The 17,789-nt window shown below is 42.4% G+C and overlaps 1 protein-coding gene across 1 annotated transcript; it reads right to left on the bottom strand.

Annotated features, from left to right (window-relative positions):
- Positions 1 to 4,358: 4,358 nt before the first annotated feature.
- Positions 4,359 to 9,642, bottom strand: CCN3 (cellular communication network factor 3; the record flags this gene model as incomplete). Its single annotated transcript, XM_082278918.1, has 4 exons — positions 4,359 to 4,655; positions 6,644 to 6,852; positions 8,736 to 8,987; positions 9,249 to 9,642. The coding sequence occupies 4 exons, from the start codon at positions 9,640 to 9,642 to the stop codon at positions 4,359 to 4,361; spliced, it is 1,152 nt and encodes a 383-aa protein (XP_082135044.1).
- Between the last annotated feature and the right edge of the window lie 8,147 nt (positions 9,643 to 17,789).

Here is a 17,789-nt window from a genome sequence, read left to right as displayed (position 1 = left end):
TCCAAACTACTTTTACTGCAGGACATGGAGTAGTAGAAGAAGGAGAAGAAGGTTTGGAGAACAACAACAATCCTCCATTTTGATATTTTTTACTCTTATCTATTTACTACAAAGAGAAGCCCAAAATCTCTAATTTTTTCACCCAGTGGCAATCTTACATAGTAATCTATCACCTAATTCACACCACTGTATTTTCTAGTTCTTGTCTGACCGTTGGTAATTTTTTCTAAGGTTGGAGGCTAAAACAGTGTTGTTCAGGGACGTAAGAACCCTTAAAAACAGGCAGAGAAATATTCTCAGCACTCTGGGTTCTTACAGGGAAAAACAAGTTGACCAGCGTATTTTGTGCTTGTTTCATCAACACACAGTTCACATTGCTGTATGGACCCATACACAGAACGCTGAGTGATGTTCCCTGAGATGCTCAGATATGAATCCTTGGAGATACGAGCATGAATTGCTGACATTTGGATAATTTAATTTTTCTCAATCTGAGTAATTAACTTTGCTTCTTTAGGAAAATAACAGCTCTACAGAAATGTTCAGGATTTTATCACTGGAGTTTACTCATATAAATTTCACAGGTTTGACACACCATAGTTGTGTTTTAACTAAGTGTCAAGAGCTTTTTCAGGAACAGGCTGAAATTAGCCCAAAGATTAAGATAGTAACTGTACATATTAAAGTAAAATGAATCTAAATGCACATAACCAAACTGATAGCAGATGAAAATCTGTCTCTACTGAGCTGAGGTAAAAATAGCCACTGAATTGGTATTATGTATATAGTCTAAAAGACAGTAAAACTGGGTCAGATATTTGGCTCCTTTTGTCCAGAGGAAACACTTGTGATTCCTTCCAAAAGATATGTTTTCCTGCTGAAATGCTATAGTAACATAAGAAGACATCGAGACTGCTGTAGTTCTGGTGTTTATAAAGATGGCTAGTAAGGATTTGAACACGGTGGCACTTCTCTTTTGTGGAGGTTGCAGCGCTCATAATAATGCTATTACCTTTTCACAAAATGAGTTAAAGATGTAGAAATCAGGTAAAGCAGCACTAAGAAAGGTTATGGGGGCATTTTGGCATTGGTTTCCTGAAGTGCAGACTGTAGTTTAAAGTGCTGGTGAAACAGTATAGACAAAAGGAGTTACTCAAGTTGCAGTTGAACTCATATGCCATAGTGCCCGTATTTCCCCTTTCCAAAATAAGTGATGGACAATCCACAAGAAGAGTCCCAGCAGGAAGCTACATTTATGTCTCTTCAAAAATACCAGAAATAAAATTCCTGCCTTTGTTGGGGGAAAAAACCGACAAACTTTAGTGGATGACAATGTACAAAGGGTGGTGGGTTCATATCCCAGACGAGCTTTTTAACTTGCCTGCAAAGTAGAAGCTACTTACTGAACTGCTTCTCCCTGGTGCTTGCGCTTTGCTTGTATGATCCAATAAAAGTAAAACTTAAGGAATGACATGAAAATCCAGATAACATTAAGGGAAAGCATGGGAATAGAGGAGAAGCAATGCAACAATGATAAGCTGATGCACAAGTATAAATAACGTTGGGTGTGAATGGAATAGAGGAACTGTCATAATAAAGTGAATGAACCATTTTACTTCATAGGAAATCAGTGGTTGACTGCATTCCTCTCTAATTACATCTGGCTCAGGATTAGCTGGGTTTTATTAATCCAAAAACTGTTTAAATTTGTCCAGACATTATTGCTGCATTGCTCAGTAGTTGATGCATCTCTTGAAAATCAGGATGCCTGTAATTTGCAAGATGACCCAGAGAAATATTTGATAGCTTGCATTATATTAGAGAAGCATTGCACAAGCCACCCTGATTTTGGGAGTGGGGGGGGGATGCAGGAGATGTGCAATGAAAGTAGTTTAAAAAAAGCCCTTCTTCCATCTCTCCTGGATTCTGATCTACTCCTTAATCACTTCTCAGCTGCTTTGAGGAGTCCTGGCCATGTCCTGTCTAGCTCTTGGCATTTCCTAGCACAGAAGGTGTTACATTAGAAGATATGGACCTTTTGAACCAGGTCCAGAAGAGAGCCACAAAACTGGTCAGAAGGATGGAGTACCTCTCCTCCAAGGAAGGGCTGAGAGAGAGGAGTTTTAAGATAAAAGAGGTAGATTCAAACTAGATATAAGGAAGAAATTTTGTATAATGAGGGTAGTGAGACACTGGAACAGGTTGCCCAGGGAGGTGATAGATCCCCATCCCTGGAAACATTCAAGGTCAGGTTACAGGACTCTGAGCAACCTGAAGCAGTGGAATATGTCCCTGCTTATTTCAGAGGGCTTGGACAAGATGACCCTTAAAGGTCCCTTCCAACCCAAATTATTCTATGATTCTATGATTAGGGATTGCACTATAAACAGTGCAAGGGCAGGGAGTGTTGCATGTATGCACAAACATAGTCTTGTTCCAGCTGTTGGAAAAGTATAAAACAGGCAGGAACATGTTGATAACAGTAACAATGACTACAGAGAAATTCATCACTGGTGGAGTTAGTGGAGAAAGACATGCAAGAGCCCAGGTGAGGACCCGATCTATCTAAACCTTAACTGAATCAGTTTTAGCACCAGGGCCTCATAATTTCAAGGATAACCTAAAAGTTGCTAAAAACCCGTAAGTTGTTGATGCTTGCTCATAGTTATCTTTACCTTAGGCTTCATTGTCTAAAATGAGGAGTCTCAGGCCCCAGCTGAATTCCACCCCTCAGGAATTGCCAAACTGGAGTTTGATAGCTCCTTCAGAGAACACTAGGCCAAATATGTTAAGATTAGGCTTTCTGCCTTTTTTTCTCAAGACAGAGTTGTTTCCTATCATATGGTTATAGAACAGTTGTGGCGTAAGTACAGCTTTGCTGTTGCTAACAAAGACAGACACACACCAAGCTAAACTTAGTCTCAAAGCAGCTGAATGTCTCCACAACTGTACTTAGGACCTATTGGCACAATCCTGCTACATATATGATCTAACATACATGAAACTGCCATCCTCCTCAGGCTCTACATTCCTTGGGGATATTGCCATACAGTATCTAACACAAACATGATCACAAGCTGATTTTTGTGAGGCTTGAAGTGTTGCACGACTCAATGGAATACTCTGTTAAGTTGTTCAGAACCAAATATGAACTCTGAATCGCATAATTATTCTTCACCACCACCACGTTTCAGGGCACACTAACTTTATTTACATCATCCTATCTCCCATGCTAACTTACTCTGAAAGAAACCTCCTTTCTTATATGTGCCCCACAAATTATTCATGCTTCCCTGTAGCAAGGCACTGCATGACTTTTAACGCAGCTATTAGGATGAGGGACATTAAGAATAACGCAAGAAAGCATCTTGGTTTTAGGAGTCTGCGACCCTTTTTCTTCCCATTGCTTTTATCTGTTAAAAGCTGGTAGTTTAAGAAAAACAACTTTAGGAAAAAATATTTTGGATCACATAAAGTTTATTTACTTTGTCAAGTTATATTACAGTATGTACAGTTTCTATTTACATATACACCTTTCTAAGAAATGAAGCACCATATGATACAGTTAGTATTTTAGAGGAATTTACAGGTATATTATTTTTGCATCCAAATAGTTTTATCTACAGACACGCATTGATTAGAACCAAATTCTTATACAACACTGACTTCAGCTGGTTTTGGATTAGACTGCTATTGAAGTTACCAAAGAGAAATTTAATTGCTGCCAGCTATCAACCTGCTGTGCTTCAGGATAAGAGATCTTACCTATGTAGTTTCAGGAGCTATGTGCAAACTTAATCCTCAAAGTCAGAGGTATTGACAGAAGGTATTTAATAAGCCACAATAAAGCAACACTTTCATCAGTAAGATTTTTACTGTCATCAAAAACTAGAGTTTCATTAAAAAGAAAAAAGAACACTGCTGAAGTGTTTATATGCAGTATGGAAAGTGAAGTTAAAAGCCTGGAAGTGTATGTGATACAGTATCATGCATTCCTTATGGAATCCGTTTACTCTCAAGGAGCCCAGCCTTACACCTACTGAAACTTGCAGCATAATCCCCTTAACTCAAGGGGAAAGTCTAGCTATTGGCTTTGCAATCTTTATGCCACCATGAAGAAAAAAAGGAGGCTCTGTCCAAGGTACAAATTTCCTTCAAGTGAATAAAAGACATTCAGAGACGGCAAATGTAAAACGAGGTATTTAATAAACTACGGGGGGGAAAAAAGCACCTAGTTTGAAAGACCATTCTGAAAAATATTTTAGATGTTTCATATATGCATTTGTTACATTCACCTGATTGTGGGTCAAGTGTTGGATAAACTGCTTGTATTTTTTGCGCTATCTAATTCATGCTTTTCATATTTTTGCTTCGCTAGACATAGGATCTAATGGCTGGAAGAAAACAATGTTACTCTGAGGACAGTTGTTATGACACACACAGGTGTTGATCAACATCACTGGCTTTTTTAGGACTTTGCCCTGGGGACAGTGGAACTCAACCTGGATGGTTTTGGTGTTGTGTGGGGTGCAGCAGCGCCCATCGCTGCAGAGGCCGCAGTAACGGGGTCTGTACGTCTGCACGCTCGTGCAGTTCTTGTATTCGTAGCGAACGGCTCTCACCGACTTCTTCGTTCGGTTACATTTCTTCCCTTTCTAACAGAAATATGAAGAGACAATAAATATATCATTGCATAAGACAGCATTTAACAACTGACATGCAAAGATACAGGTCTACTCTGAAAATTTGAATTTGTTGTCTTTATTCATTCAACAGCAAGAAGACTCTGAAACTGCTTCAGTAGTTAGTTACAGGTAACACCTGCAAGATCTGCCCTTCGACAGCAGTGTGTTACCGGACCAGTAATGAAAGAAAAATAATTAAAGTCCACTCTTGTCATCTGAGACAAACCCAGCCTACATTCATTAAGAAACTATACTGAAAAACTTCTCAGTCTAGTGTAGTTCCATCAGAGAATCAGCAAGTCAAATGAGCAAGTTACAGGACTAGATTCAGGGAAATAAAAAGAGGGTAAAATAAACTGCAAAAGTCATCACCCATTCCTGTGACTCAAGGCAGAACCAGATTTAGCCACGTTATTTTTAACAAATGATTGACTAACTTGTCCTTGGAAATCTTCAATGACAGAGACTCCACATCTGCTGCAGACAACCCTAAGAGCTCACTATTCTTACTGCTTGGAACATTTTCACTCACATCTTAATTTTTATGCAGTCTAAACTCACCATTTCTTGTTATATCCTCCATGGACTCAAAACAGGCTGCAATATCTGAACACGGTTATGAGAACACATCTCTCTTCTCTTGCATTCAGAAGAAGTTCAGTTCTATCTGGTTTTCCCTAGATGAACATGTTTTCTAGACCTCTGATCATTCTTGTTAATCTCCTCAACCCCCCCCCACATGTTTCATCTCCTTTATAAAACACAGTACTTAAAACTGCAGAGACTGTTCAGCAAAGGCCTTAGAAATGCTTTCTGACACTCAGAACATTACAGAAATTGATGGGCCTCTTACCTAGATACATGTTATTCTCCCTGATAGAAACACTTAATGTGGAGAAGAAACAAAAAAGTCATCTCCCTTAGACAAAATTATTTTTTTACATCAGAAATGTCAGTGTTGGGTTTGTTTTTTGGAGAGAAAACATCATAAGGATTAACATAAGGTTTATTTTATCAAGCAGACATTTCATACATTTCTCTGCTGTTCCAGATGCTCAACAGACTAGAAATCTGATATATCCATTCTGTATTACTGAAGCAACGCTGATGTATATGTACAGGTAGTACAGTTCCATTTGTGGGAGAAGTTACACTTTGTGAACTGTCAAAATAATCTGCACATGCAATATATGTGATCTGTTTGGGATGACTTAAATTATTATAGAATCATAGACCACTTTGGGTTGAAAAGGACCTTTAAAGGCTATCCAATCCAACTCCCTTGAAATAAGCAGGGACATGTTCCACTAGATCAGGTTGTTCAGAGTGCTGTCCAGCCTGACCTTCAATGTTTCTGGAAATGGGGCACCTACCACCTCCCTGGGCAACCTGTTCCAGTGTCTCACCACCCTCATGGTACAAATTTTTTTTCCTTATATCTAGTCTGAATCTACCTCTTTTAGTTTAAAACTATTACCCCTTGTCCTATCTACAGTCTCTACTAAAAAGCCTGTTTCCACCTTTCTTTTAGGCCCCCTTTAAGTACTGGCAGGGACTGTAGGGTCTCCCCAAAGCCTCCTCTCCTCCAAGTTGAACAATCCAAAATCCCTCAGCTTTACCTCATAGGGGAAGTGCTCCAGTCCTCCGACCACCTTGGTGGCCCTCCTCTGGATTAACTCCAGTAAGTCCATGTCTTTCCTGAGGGCCCCAGAGCTGGACACAGTGCTCCAGGTGGGGTCTCACCAGAGTGCAGCAGAGGGGCAGAATCACCTCCCTTGACCTGCTGGAGGTGCAGCACAAAGCTACTGAGTGAACACAGCAAGTCTAATGCTTTACCAAAACCACTTAGCTTGCTGCACTTGTGCTGTTGCATCTGGAGCATTATAGACCATAAAATTCCAACTTTAGAACTAGAGCTGAAGAGATTCTGCTGCCTTGCTTCACTCCCTGCAGCATACCTTATCAGATGACTCTTCATTTTCACAAGGTCTTATGATACAAAGTCGTGTCTGCTTCACCATTTCACACTGTTGATTCTTGTTAGTAACACGGGTGGAAAAGCCCATTCCACAGCTTTTGGAACAAGCACTCCATTCTGTTGTCTGCTCAATACAATTGGCACTTGAATCTGACACATCGATTCCGAGTGTGGCCTCCTGTCTGTAGGCTGGAGACAAAACCCCACAGAATTTTATTACAAGAAAAAGTCATGTGAAACCTCAGTATGTAATTGAGCTCTATCATATCTGGGAAGGAACATGTGAGACAAAACAAGGTTCAAAATCCATGCTTTTGACAGGATTTAGACATTTTAAAAGCTGTCTTTTTAGGAATCCTGAATGGCAACTTCCCAAAACTTAAAAAAAAAAAAAAACCAACCCAAACTAGAAAGGTGCGTATCACTGTAATCAGCAAAGCATTTAGATTCAGTTCCCTCAAGTCCACAGCTGGAAGAATTACTACCAACTTTTAAACCAGTTTAGAATCCTAAGAGATTTTTATTCCTCACCCTTTCTAATGGAAATATATCACGAATCTGTTCTAAAGCTATGTCATAAAAATATTTATATTAGGTATGAGTGGACAGAGGCTGAATGATTTATCTAAACTAATAAACAGAAAGGAACTAAAGTCCTTTTACTCCTGAGAGTCGTAAAATCACCCCATCTTGTCAATTATTGACAGACTACAGCCAGGGTGATGGTGGGGAGGGAGGAGGGAAGCCATTTCCAGGAGCTATCACAGGTACTTAAAGCCATGGTCAAGCCTGACCACTGTCCTGCCCTCCTGGCAATGTTAAGCTGCACTATGCAAATATTGCTAAGGCACAGTTTGGTTCACTGATCAAAGCAGGAGCAAACAGGAGACAACACAACTGAGCCGTCAGTCACAGCTCTTGCTGTTAAGCTCCTCTAAAACAGCCTTTCTGCCTTTTGAATGGCAAAGATCCAAAAAAGGTGGCCTCCCAAGAGGGATGGCCATTGCTAAAAGAATGCAGACAATTTGTCTGTAGGTATTTTATGGATTACCCTGTCACTGTCAGACCAACCAAAGAAAAGGAAAGGTAATAAAAAGTGTCACTTTTTGTTTATACTTTATGCGCTTTAAAACTAACACTTCATAGCACACTGAAAAGCTATTAAAGCTTTTCTTCCTCAATCCTTTCTCACTTCTTTTTTGAACGGATTAGCTGAGTTTTGGCATAACTAACTGCCCAAGATCACAAAGAGCAGTGCCTGGAAGAGAATGCAGTGCCCTCTACTCTCAGTAGAAAGTTATGAAAATTGACGTTAAACTAATAACATAATTTAAAGGGGATGGAGATAGAATGTAGTAGAAAAAATGAAAATAGAGAAAAACTGAAAAAGGGGAAAATATTATCTAGCTTTTTAAAAAGCCTGAGTTCTGCACTTTGGAGTGCGTTAGGTTTTCTTACAAATCCATTCACTGTGTTTATAACCACTGCTTCTCCAAGTACTCTGTAGTGTTTTTAATGCCAACAATAAACATGAGCACTCCAGCACAGACAGGCTGGAATTTGTTGCCATTTTAGCTGCCATGCTGACCACTTCTAAGACCTGCAGGATTCAGGGGGGAAAAAAATCTCTTGTAGACAAAGCTGTTATAATAGTGCATATGTTGTAACATATTCTTGCAGAGCAACTAGCAAGACTGCAAAGGAGTTTTTTCGGTTGGGTTTTTTTTTTGGTTTTTTTTTTTTTTTTTTGTGTGGGAATATTCAGAGGATTACTATCTTGTCCCTGTTTTATTCTGGTCACAGAACTAATGTGTACCAGATAAACAGAAATTTAAAAATTGGGAACTAACTTAATTAACTTTTAAAACTGCTATGCACATTCATCCTCTGAATCTTTTCTTTTACCTGTTGAGTTCTGCCTTTATTCATAACCTGGTATATCTACTAGTCACTCGAGGTGAGAAAAAAGATCAGAAAAAAAATCGACCATGCAAGCAACGTGCAACCCTGTGGATATTTTCAGTATGCTGTCACCTCCTCCTCACAATTACTACGATAATTAATTTCCTCACCAGCCATAGCAAAACCTCCCAAAATCACTTCATCGTCAGGGTCGCAGACCCACTTCTCACAGCACTCTCCAGGGACTTCGACTTTTCTGGGGAAGGGGCAGTCGGGCCCGGGGAGCAGCAGGTCCAGGTTGCAGCGGGGCACGCAGCCGATCTGGCCGTCGCGGCAGGTGCACTGGTACTTGCAGCTGGGCTGGAACGTCTCCCCATTGCGATAAATCATCCCATCAAACACGCAGTTGTCTCCCTCCAGCACTAGTGGGAAAAGGGGAGGCATTTCGTAAGGGCGGAGGGCACTCGGACACTCCCCGGCCCTCCCAGCCCTTCGGCGGCCGCACAGGCACCTTCCGCAGCATCAGGGGCAGTCTCCCGTGGCGCTGGCGGTGCGGAGGATCACCCGCTTCGCCGGAGGCCAGGCGGGAGAACTGCGGGACAGCGGGCCCGGCCCGGGGAGGGTCTCCCCGCCGCCCCCCGAGGGCCGCCGCAGGCGGGGCACGTCCCACGGCCGCCACCTACCCATGCAGATGCCGGCGGCCGCGCCGTCCTCGGGGCCGCGGTCGCAGTAGAGGCCGCTGCTCTCGTCGCAGGGCAGCAGCGCGGAGCAGCGCTCGCCGCGCTGCCGGGCGCACACCAGGCAGCAGGAGCAGCCGTCCAGCACGGCGGGCACGCCCGGGGCGCAGCGTGGCGGCTCGGCCGGGCAGCGCCCGCCGCACAAACGGGGACATGCCGGCTCCCGGCCTCTCACCTGCGGGGACAGAGCGGCCCCGGGGGCCGGGTCACGGGGCCTGACCGGCCGCCGGTTCCCCACAGCCGCCGGCCCCGCCGGGCGCCCCGCACTTGCCTCGCCCGGCCGGAGGAGGAGGAGGAGGAGCAGCAGGGCGGGCAGGTCCTGCCCGCTGCCCGTCGCCATGGTCCTGGCCGCCGCCCTCTCGGTTCTGCCGGCAGAGCCATTGCAGCCGCTTTTATAGAGGCGGTCGGGGACCCCCCCTCCGCCACCACCCCCGCACGGCGGGCAGCGCGGGCCAGAGGCGGGGAGCTGGAGCCGGGCCGGGCGTTCCGCTCCCCCCGTTCCCTCCGCCACCTGCCCCGGCGGCGCCGAGCCGCTGCCTTGCCCTGCCCGGCGCCGGGCGCGACCCCTCTGCCCAGGGGCGGTGCATGGAGCGGGGACCGGAGCCCCGAGGGCAGAGCCGGCCCCTGCCCGGAGGTTGGGCTGGCCCAGTGCTTGAAGTCGAGAAGCTACCGCCGAGAGGGCTACCACCCTGTGCCCGGCCCCACGGCCCCTTTCCCGCCCCGTGTGCCCGCAGTGTCCTTCCCCACACGGGCCGGGCTGCGGCCACACGCCCTGGGGAGGCACGGTGCTGCCTCGCAGCTCTGCGCGGCTACTCCGCAGTCTCTGGCATCGCCGGGATGGCTGGGCAGTGCTTGGCGCTGGAGACCAGCCTCCCCAAAGCCAAACACCTCTCGGGCCTACACTGCTCCTGACCCAGGCGTTGAAGCGTTTTGGGCACGGAACTCTTTAGTTTTAAGTCAGAGGCACTGTTCTTTACTACAGAGGTGCAGGTGTATGAGCTGATGGGAAACAGATGTTGCATAGGGAGTCCTTCCTGCTCTGTGTAAAAGGGTGCGTTGGAGTGGTTATGGACTATTCAGTGCCTACATGGTGTGTGCAACCACAGGGGATACAGAGCCAACAGGCCAGGCCTCAGGAATGCTTTGTAGAAGTAACTCCAGTGCTCTGTGCTGTTATTTTAGCATGTGCAGGACAGATTTAAGGCCAACTGTAAGGGAGACTAAATCTATTAACAGGTTTTACTCGTCAGGAATTGCCTTCTGCCTAAGGCAGGCCTTCTTAGGACTTGCTAGGATACAGATATTCTTTATCTGTAGTTGTCTGAGGCAGATAATACACACTGGATTCTGTTATGGCTTGTTAAAGAGAAAATATTTGAAAAATAAACAAAACTTGTCGACAGACTAGTGAAAACAAGATGTCTTTTAAGTTTAAGACATGACAAAAGTGGTACTCATGAATTTACAAGGCTATTGTAGCGCTATACCAAAGCAAAAGTCAACACAAAACCAGAAATGGCAAGATAGAAGTTTTGGTTAGGATGAAAGTGACCATTCCTTTCTTCATGCTGAGTGACAACAGCGGGGTTTCTGAAAAAGCCTGGCATTTTGGGGAAAGCAGACTTCACTGGTGCCGGAACATGTAATCTCTGGACATCTATTGGTCCTCAATTTTGTGTCAGTCCTAAACAGCATGACCAGCCCAGGGCAACATTGGATTGTTCAAACATTATTAGCAGCTTGAGTATGAGTTTGAGCTTAAGTCATCCACTGCCTGACAGGTCATTTTCCCTTCCTTCTCTTTTTTTTTTTTTTGCCTTGCTTTTTTTTATCTGTGACTTAGGCAGTCAGTGCAGCCACTTTTTACAGCACCTTGCTTGTGAACAGAATAACCAGTGCTCTTGGCCTGGCATGAAGATTTGCTAAAAAGAAGTAAGGCTGTTCCTGTAGTTTTCCCAGAAGCAAGGCTGTGAGCCAGAGGGCACATACAAGACTTGTTTTTGCCTATCCCTCTGTTTGTGAAACTGCTGAGGTTTTCAGTGCCGATAATCATTCACAGTCACTGAAAGTTTCCTTACCGTTCAATGAGATTACTTCACACCATTCTTAAATATCTTCTGGTGTCCAAAAAAAGGTTTCACTACATAAAACTGCAGAAAAAAAATCAAAGAAATTTAAAAAAAAATTTGCCAGCATACTTAATTTAGAAAAAAAACCCTCTTTTACATATGTTTAATAGATTTATTAAAGCTTTCTTTGTTTATGAACACTCTATTTGTTTATGAAATACTAGTTATGAAAATGAGATACATTTTAGTACAGTAAGCCCAAATATACTGTCCCGGACATTTCAGTTCCACCATGCATAATTTGGAGTCCATTGAACTGCCAGTTCTCAGATGCTGGTTCATCTTCCTAACTGTGAATCTTTTTGTACTTGTCTTACAACTTTACAAAGTGTGCCATACAATTCTTATGAAAGTAGCCTACGTTACTTCTCATAGAGTAAAATAATGATCAGTGGAGGGGTTTCATGCTGGCTCAGCTGGCAATGAATAGCATTTATTCATGGTACAAAATTAGTAAGTACAAATAAATATTTTAGTTTTTCTGTGTTTGTTTTTTTAAAAGAACTGTACTTAAGTGAGTTAATATTTGGGTTGCCACCTTGGCTGTAGCTGTTGCAAAGAGTAATCCCTCCTAAGATGTAAAGAAATTAACCTCTGTTCTTCGCTTTGCTGGGAAACACAGTTGGAGAACAGTGTTGAGAAGTGTAAGTTCAGGAACAGAGCCCGGGATTAAGAATACACTTAAAGGTTTTTCTGTGCCACCAAAATGCTGAAGAAAGCTGTATCTAAAAGACTGGAAACAGAGTTACAAATAAAACTGGCTCAACTATTAGAGGGTTTCTGGTGGTTGATCCTATATCTATCCAGAGGTGTCAGGGTATCTATCAAGCATTAAAAAAATTCAAATATTCATAGTAATTTCTCTCTGTTTAAAGCCAGCTGCCTGTGAAAGTCACTGCTTCACAATGTGGCTCCACAAAGTTATCATCCATTCTTCGTGTATGGGAAGTGATGCTATTTTTAGACTAAAATTATCATAAACACCGTATCCTTCTCTTTCTCTTTCTGCTCTTTTGTCCTCTACCATTTTTTACTCATACAAATATAAAGTGGGTGATTCAGCACTTTTCCTGCACTGTCCCATAAATAATGCCTTCTCTGGTAGTCTACCTCATAAATGGCAGTATTTTTCTTGAAAATATTGCAAGTTTTGATTTTTAGCTATCCCTTCTCAGCCTAGCTGATAGCTGCAAATTCCTAACATTTATTGCGTTATTAATATTGCGCATGAGCTACGTGTGGAACTGTCCTGATTACAGAGAAAGGATACCAAGTTTTACCGCTGTGTGCGTGTGACAAAGTAGTTTATTCCACACCACGTGGTTTTGGCAGGAAAAGCCAGGGACAAGAACGGGAAGTGCTCCATCTGGCCTGCCCCTCCAGCAGGAAGGTGTTGGGATCAGCTGCTGTGGAGCCGGCCCCTCTCCCACCGCCACTGGTCCTTCTTCCGCTCCTTTGAGCTGCGGCTCCAAGAGCTGGTGCTGAAGGACAGCAGCGATGAGCCCGCTTTGAGAAAAGCAGAGCCAAGTGACTGGTAATTCTGTTGTGTGTACTGGGACAGGGACAACAAAATTGCTGCTGGCCACTGGGGATCAAGATGGGCATGGATGTTCTTGCTGAATAAACCAGGCCCCATTGTGCATGTACTGAACCCAATGTCTTCCCTCTTCAAAAGACATCCTGCTTCAGCTGAGAGATGGATATTCCAGGAAAGCAACTGGTTTATTAAGTGGTTAAATCTATTAATTCTACCATTATTTTAAGTAGGATTTAAGTTGTAATTATTTTTAATGTCATTATCAGAATTAATCCCACAGACTTAATCATGGTTGTGCTTTTGAGATGAGATTAAAAATGAATTATCCTTTTGCAGATGGAAGAATTCTACTAGTTTTTATTTTCTACAGTATTTTGTGTGGTGGTCTACAATTCCCTGAACTTATGCTGTGATACTGTGAGTTTTGCAATAGTAAGCATTGTGGAAATTACAGTGACTTGGATTTTATTCTTTTGAGATATGCTTCCTGTGTCATCCATAGAAGAAAGAACAGCTTTAGCAAATAAGAATTTGGGGGAAAAATATTGAAAGTAAAATATTTCAGAGTGTTATTTTAAAATATTTTACATACAATTGAAGAAAAATTTGGAAGGAAATAACATTGCATTTAAAATCAAAACATTATTTTGAACCTCTCAGAGTTACTTATGTGAGGATGGGGAGTTGCATCACTATCTATGAGTCAGACAATTCTATGTGCTCAAAAGAAATTCACAAGTTCCAGTTTATTTGAAAATTCATGTTCCACTGAAAAAGTTTATTTTCTCCATACCTATTTCAGCTATAAAGCCTGCTGGGAATACTTACAGCACAGTCAGCAGGTGAAATTATTACATATGGCTTTGTTATGGCTTTGTTATTTTGGGGAATAGATGAGGAGATGTACATTTTTTTAAGAAAGCTATTATTTGCTCATTTATAATTGGTTCTAATGTCAAAATGCTATGGTGCATGGCAAGAAATTTTTCCCTTTTTAGTCAGAAGATGGCAGGTGCTGTGATTTCGTGCAGGCTGAGATTTTTAGAAGACAAGAGGCAGAAACATGTCATCTGTCCTGTGAGAGAGATAGTACAAACAGTACAAATAGTAGGGTGGGAATCTGTTATGTCCTCAATGCTTAGGGCTGTCATTCTTTGGAGCAGATACTCTGTACACACTAACTAGCTTTTGATTTTTATGCCCCTGGAATTCCCTGTACCCTTATGGCCATAGACCATTATTATTTGGGTAAGGATGGGATGACAGAACAAAGTGCTTGAAGTCACATAAGGGCTATGCTACAGCCCTCCAAAATAATGTTTTTATACAAGGAACCTGAGGGTAGGTGCTGCTTTGGTACGAATGCCTGCACCTGTTGAGGATGGCAGGAGGTGTTTATATTCAGGAACAGGTACTCACTTTTCATAGTGACAATTTCTACTCTGTTGGGAACCAAAGGGATGACACTTGTGCTAGAAAAAGGTCATTCATACTTGCTCTCAAAATAAATCAGATAGTCTTTGTTTATTTAATTTGATTTTTAAATTTATTAACCCTAAATATATGATTATGCTTTTTATCTGAAATTACCAAATTAACATTACTGAGAATCTTAAGATGGGCCATTTTACTGCATGAAATCATAATGGATAAACAGAATCGGGGAAGTTTTCCTTTCTTTATTCACTGAGTGAAACTAATTTATTGCAGAGGGCCAACAAGGTCCTTGAGGAATGTGTCACCTAATTTCTCTTTCAAGAGCTTCAGTAAGAGATACATGTGGAGTTTCCTGGATGAAACAGCTGTTAAATAGTTGCCTCACAGATTGCTTTGGAAAATAAGATTTATCTGTGTGAGCACAGGCAGGAAGAAAACGCTGACAAACTGAAGAACCTAATGAGTGTTCTGCAATCAGAAGGTCAGTTCAGCTGGGTGGGATTTCCCTATCTTTTTTTCCTTTACTAAAGAATAGCCATTTTTCAGAGCATGTGTGACAGAAAGGGGTATGGCTAATGAGATCCTAATTCAGCTAACTGAACATTTCCAAGTAAGTATTGTTACCAAATTTAGGGCAGTTCTTTGTGCCTGTTTCCCATATCCTCATGGGTCTCTGCCAAGTGCTGAATGATTTGGCCATAAGTACTAAGAACATATTTTATAGTTTTCATTTCATTTTCCAATATGCTTTTGTCTGGTTCTTTTGGTCATAACTGAATAAGAAAGAACTTTTCCTGGGAATGAGCAGCTCCAGAGGCTTTTGAATTAGGAGAGCTCTGAATTAGAAACTGTAAATTTCTGAAAATGCAAGGTGAGGAAAACAAATGAAGTACAAATAAACTGGACCCTCTTCAATTGAGCAGTTTTTTTAGTCTCTGTTGTTCCTTTGCACTGTGGGTATAGAGGTCCCAGAAGTAAATCCTATCATTTAATTTTTTAAGGTTAAAACTAGCTTTTGTTCATAGAGCAAGTGAGTAGCCAGAAAAAGACAGAGAAGTGGAAGAGCAATACATTCCCTACATAGGCAGCTGCACACTGCAAGGGGTCTGGAAAGTGCATGACAGCCAGCCTGTCTCAGACTGAGAAGGGCAGGGACACTGACTACACACAAAGAGGGTTGCATCAGGAACATGCCTGGCAGAAAGGTGTTCCTTCTTCTAGCTGGAATAATTTTGAAGACCATACATTTCAGTTCAGATAGATTTTGAGGATGTATCATTTTTCTGTCAGTAACACATCTGCATTTTCTCCATCATCTGTTCTGAGTTCCTGCACTGCTGTGAGTAACTCATTTTGGGCTGACAAGCTAGATGCCCTTCCAGGGAACTATTCCCATCCATAGTTCCTGGACCAGTTGTTTGATCTTCCCAAAATCTCCTTGATGTTTCCGCAAGTTAGGGCTTAAAAATACTCATAGGGAAATACTGAAATTTTGGCCCTGTGATAGCCAAGCCTTTATTGCTGGCATTCCAAAGAGGTTTTTTCTCCTTGAGACAGCCATGGGATACCAGCCGAGCATACCATCGAACTGCACACACTGAGTCTTGCCAAAGGAAACACTGCACTGGGCTTCACCCACAGGAGTCACAGGGTCCGAGCACTTTATCAGCCATCCAGCAAAGAAATCGAAGACATAAGAGATGGAAGGAATGACTGGTCATTTAATCTCTTTTTCTGTTTTTGCTGGTCTGGTTGCCAGGGAGATAACTGTATTAAAAGGAGTGGTCCACATATTAGCTTCACTTCATCGTGAAAACAGCATTTAAAAATAAAGTTTAAAAATACTTGTGAACTGAAAATATTATTGTGTTGCTGTTTAGCCAAGCTCAAATAATTTAATATTTTCAATATTCCTTGTAAATAATCTATACAGGCCTTTTTCTGTGGTTCTCTAAATTCTATCCAGGTTTTCCTACTGATATCCCTATAGGAGAAAAAATCTATTTAGATCAGCATACCATTTTTTCTGAATCAAATTCAGGGGCTTGTTTATGGAGAGTGCTTTAACACAGTTCATGGCCTCTTCCCATGTTCCTTTTTTGGTCCTTCTAAAAGGCTTCTAGGGCAGACTCCCCGTTTTCTCTTTTGTGGAAATGGAAGATGAATATGAGTTCTACTAACTTTTTTCCCCCCTCATACTTTTTCCTTGATAACATATGATGCATGTACTTCTAAGCTGAAAATAAACTCAGTGCAAATATTCACTGAAGTTAGCATGGTAGTTGCTTGCTCTGTGAAAGTTACCAGGAATGGACAAAGGTAGAGAAATTTGTGGGTAAAATTTAAGATGAGTTTTTAGCCTTCTTTCAAAGAGGAGATTTAGGAGGGATGCAGGATGTCCTGGAATAAAAGTGGTCCTGTCCCATTGGAAAGGGAGACTCCGTTCCTCCGTAGGGCTCAAGGCGATAGTATGTACCATACACTACTGCAGCTTGTTCAGGGGGGTGAGCAGATGCAAAGATGATGGTGTTGCTACCAGGGAAAAAATTCAACCCAGCTGCTTGTTTTGTTAGTTCAGTTGTAGAGATGGTGTAACAAGAAACTCCAGGGCAGTGTTTCTAACCTCAAATTGCTGCTTCTGCCAAAGCTGGAGAGAGCACTGGAGGAAATTTACCAGGGTGAAAGGACTGGAGAGATGGTGGCCACCTGATCTGGCACATAATGCTGGGTCTGTGAAATTTAGCTACTTCTCTAGACTTGAAAGATATCCCAACAGACTAACCATCTAGTTTGGAACACTATAATCTCAAAATTTTTGCAGAGGAATGTGCAGTAAGATACTTCTGAAATCAAGTATCATCCCATTTGTTTAATGAGTTTGTTAACACAAAGCTGTAAATTAAAGCAAATACTAAGTAAATATGAATATTAAATTTTCTAGATTATTAGTGCGTATAGAGGTAGATCTTGTAATGTGCTGGAAGTGTTGTCAGTCATTATCTTCTGAGAATCCACACAGCTGGGGAGGTAGACTGAAAAGCATTCCTGATAGTGTAGGAAATGACTGCATTGTTGTAGTGCTAGGTTTAGTTTAGCAAGCTGCAGCGTTCCCTGAGAGCTCAGTGGAGCTGCTCAGGGCAGGACAGCCATTCTGTCCTCCCGCAGTCCTTTCCGGATGGCTCCACACTCTTGCTCCAGCCAGCTATCAGCTCTACAACACAGTGACAGCGAAGGAGGCAAGAAGGGTCTCTCCATAAGGGTTTAAGAGGATCTTTAATCTTAAATCTTGTCCCAGTGATCTCCAGAGGCAGAGAGACCCCGTGATCTGGGCGCAGGGGGGTTTTGTCACTTTGCAGGGGCGGTGCATGGGCGGAGTTGGGGTAC

This window comes from Coloeus monedula, assembly GCF_965178545.1.
Source record: "Coloeus monedula genome assembly, chromosome: 1".
In the NCBI taxonomy this organism is placed as follows: domain Eukaryota; kingdom Metazoa; phylum Chordata; class Aves; order Passeriformes; family Corvidae; genus Coloeus; species Coloeus monedula.
Note: the sequence above shows the minus strand (reverse complement) of the source record. Positions and strands in the feature narration are given on the sequence as shown.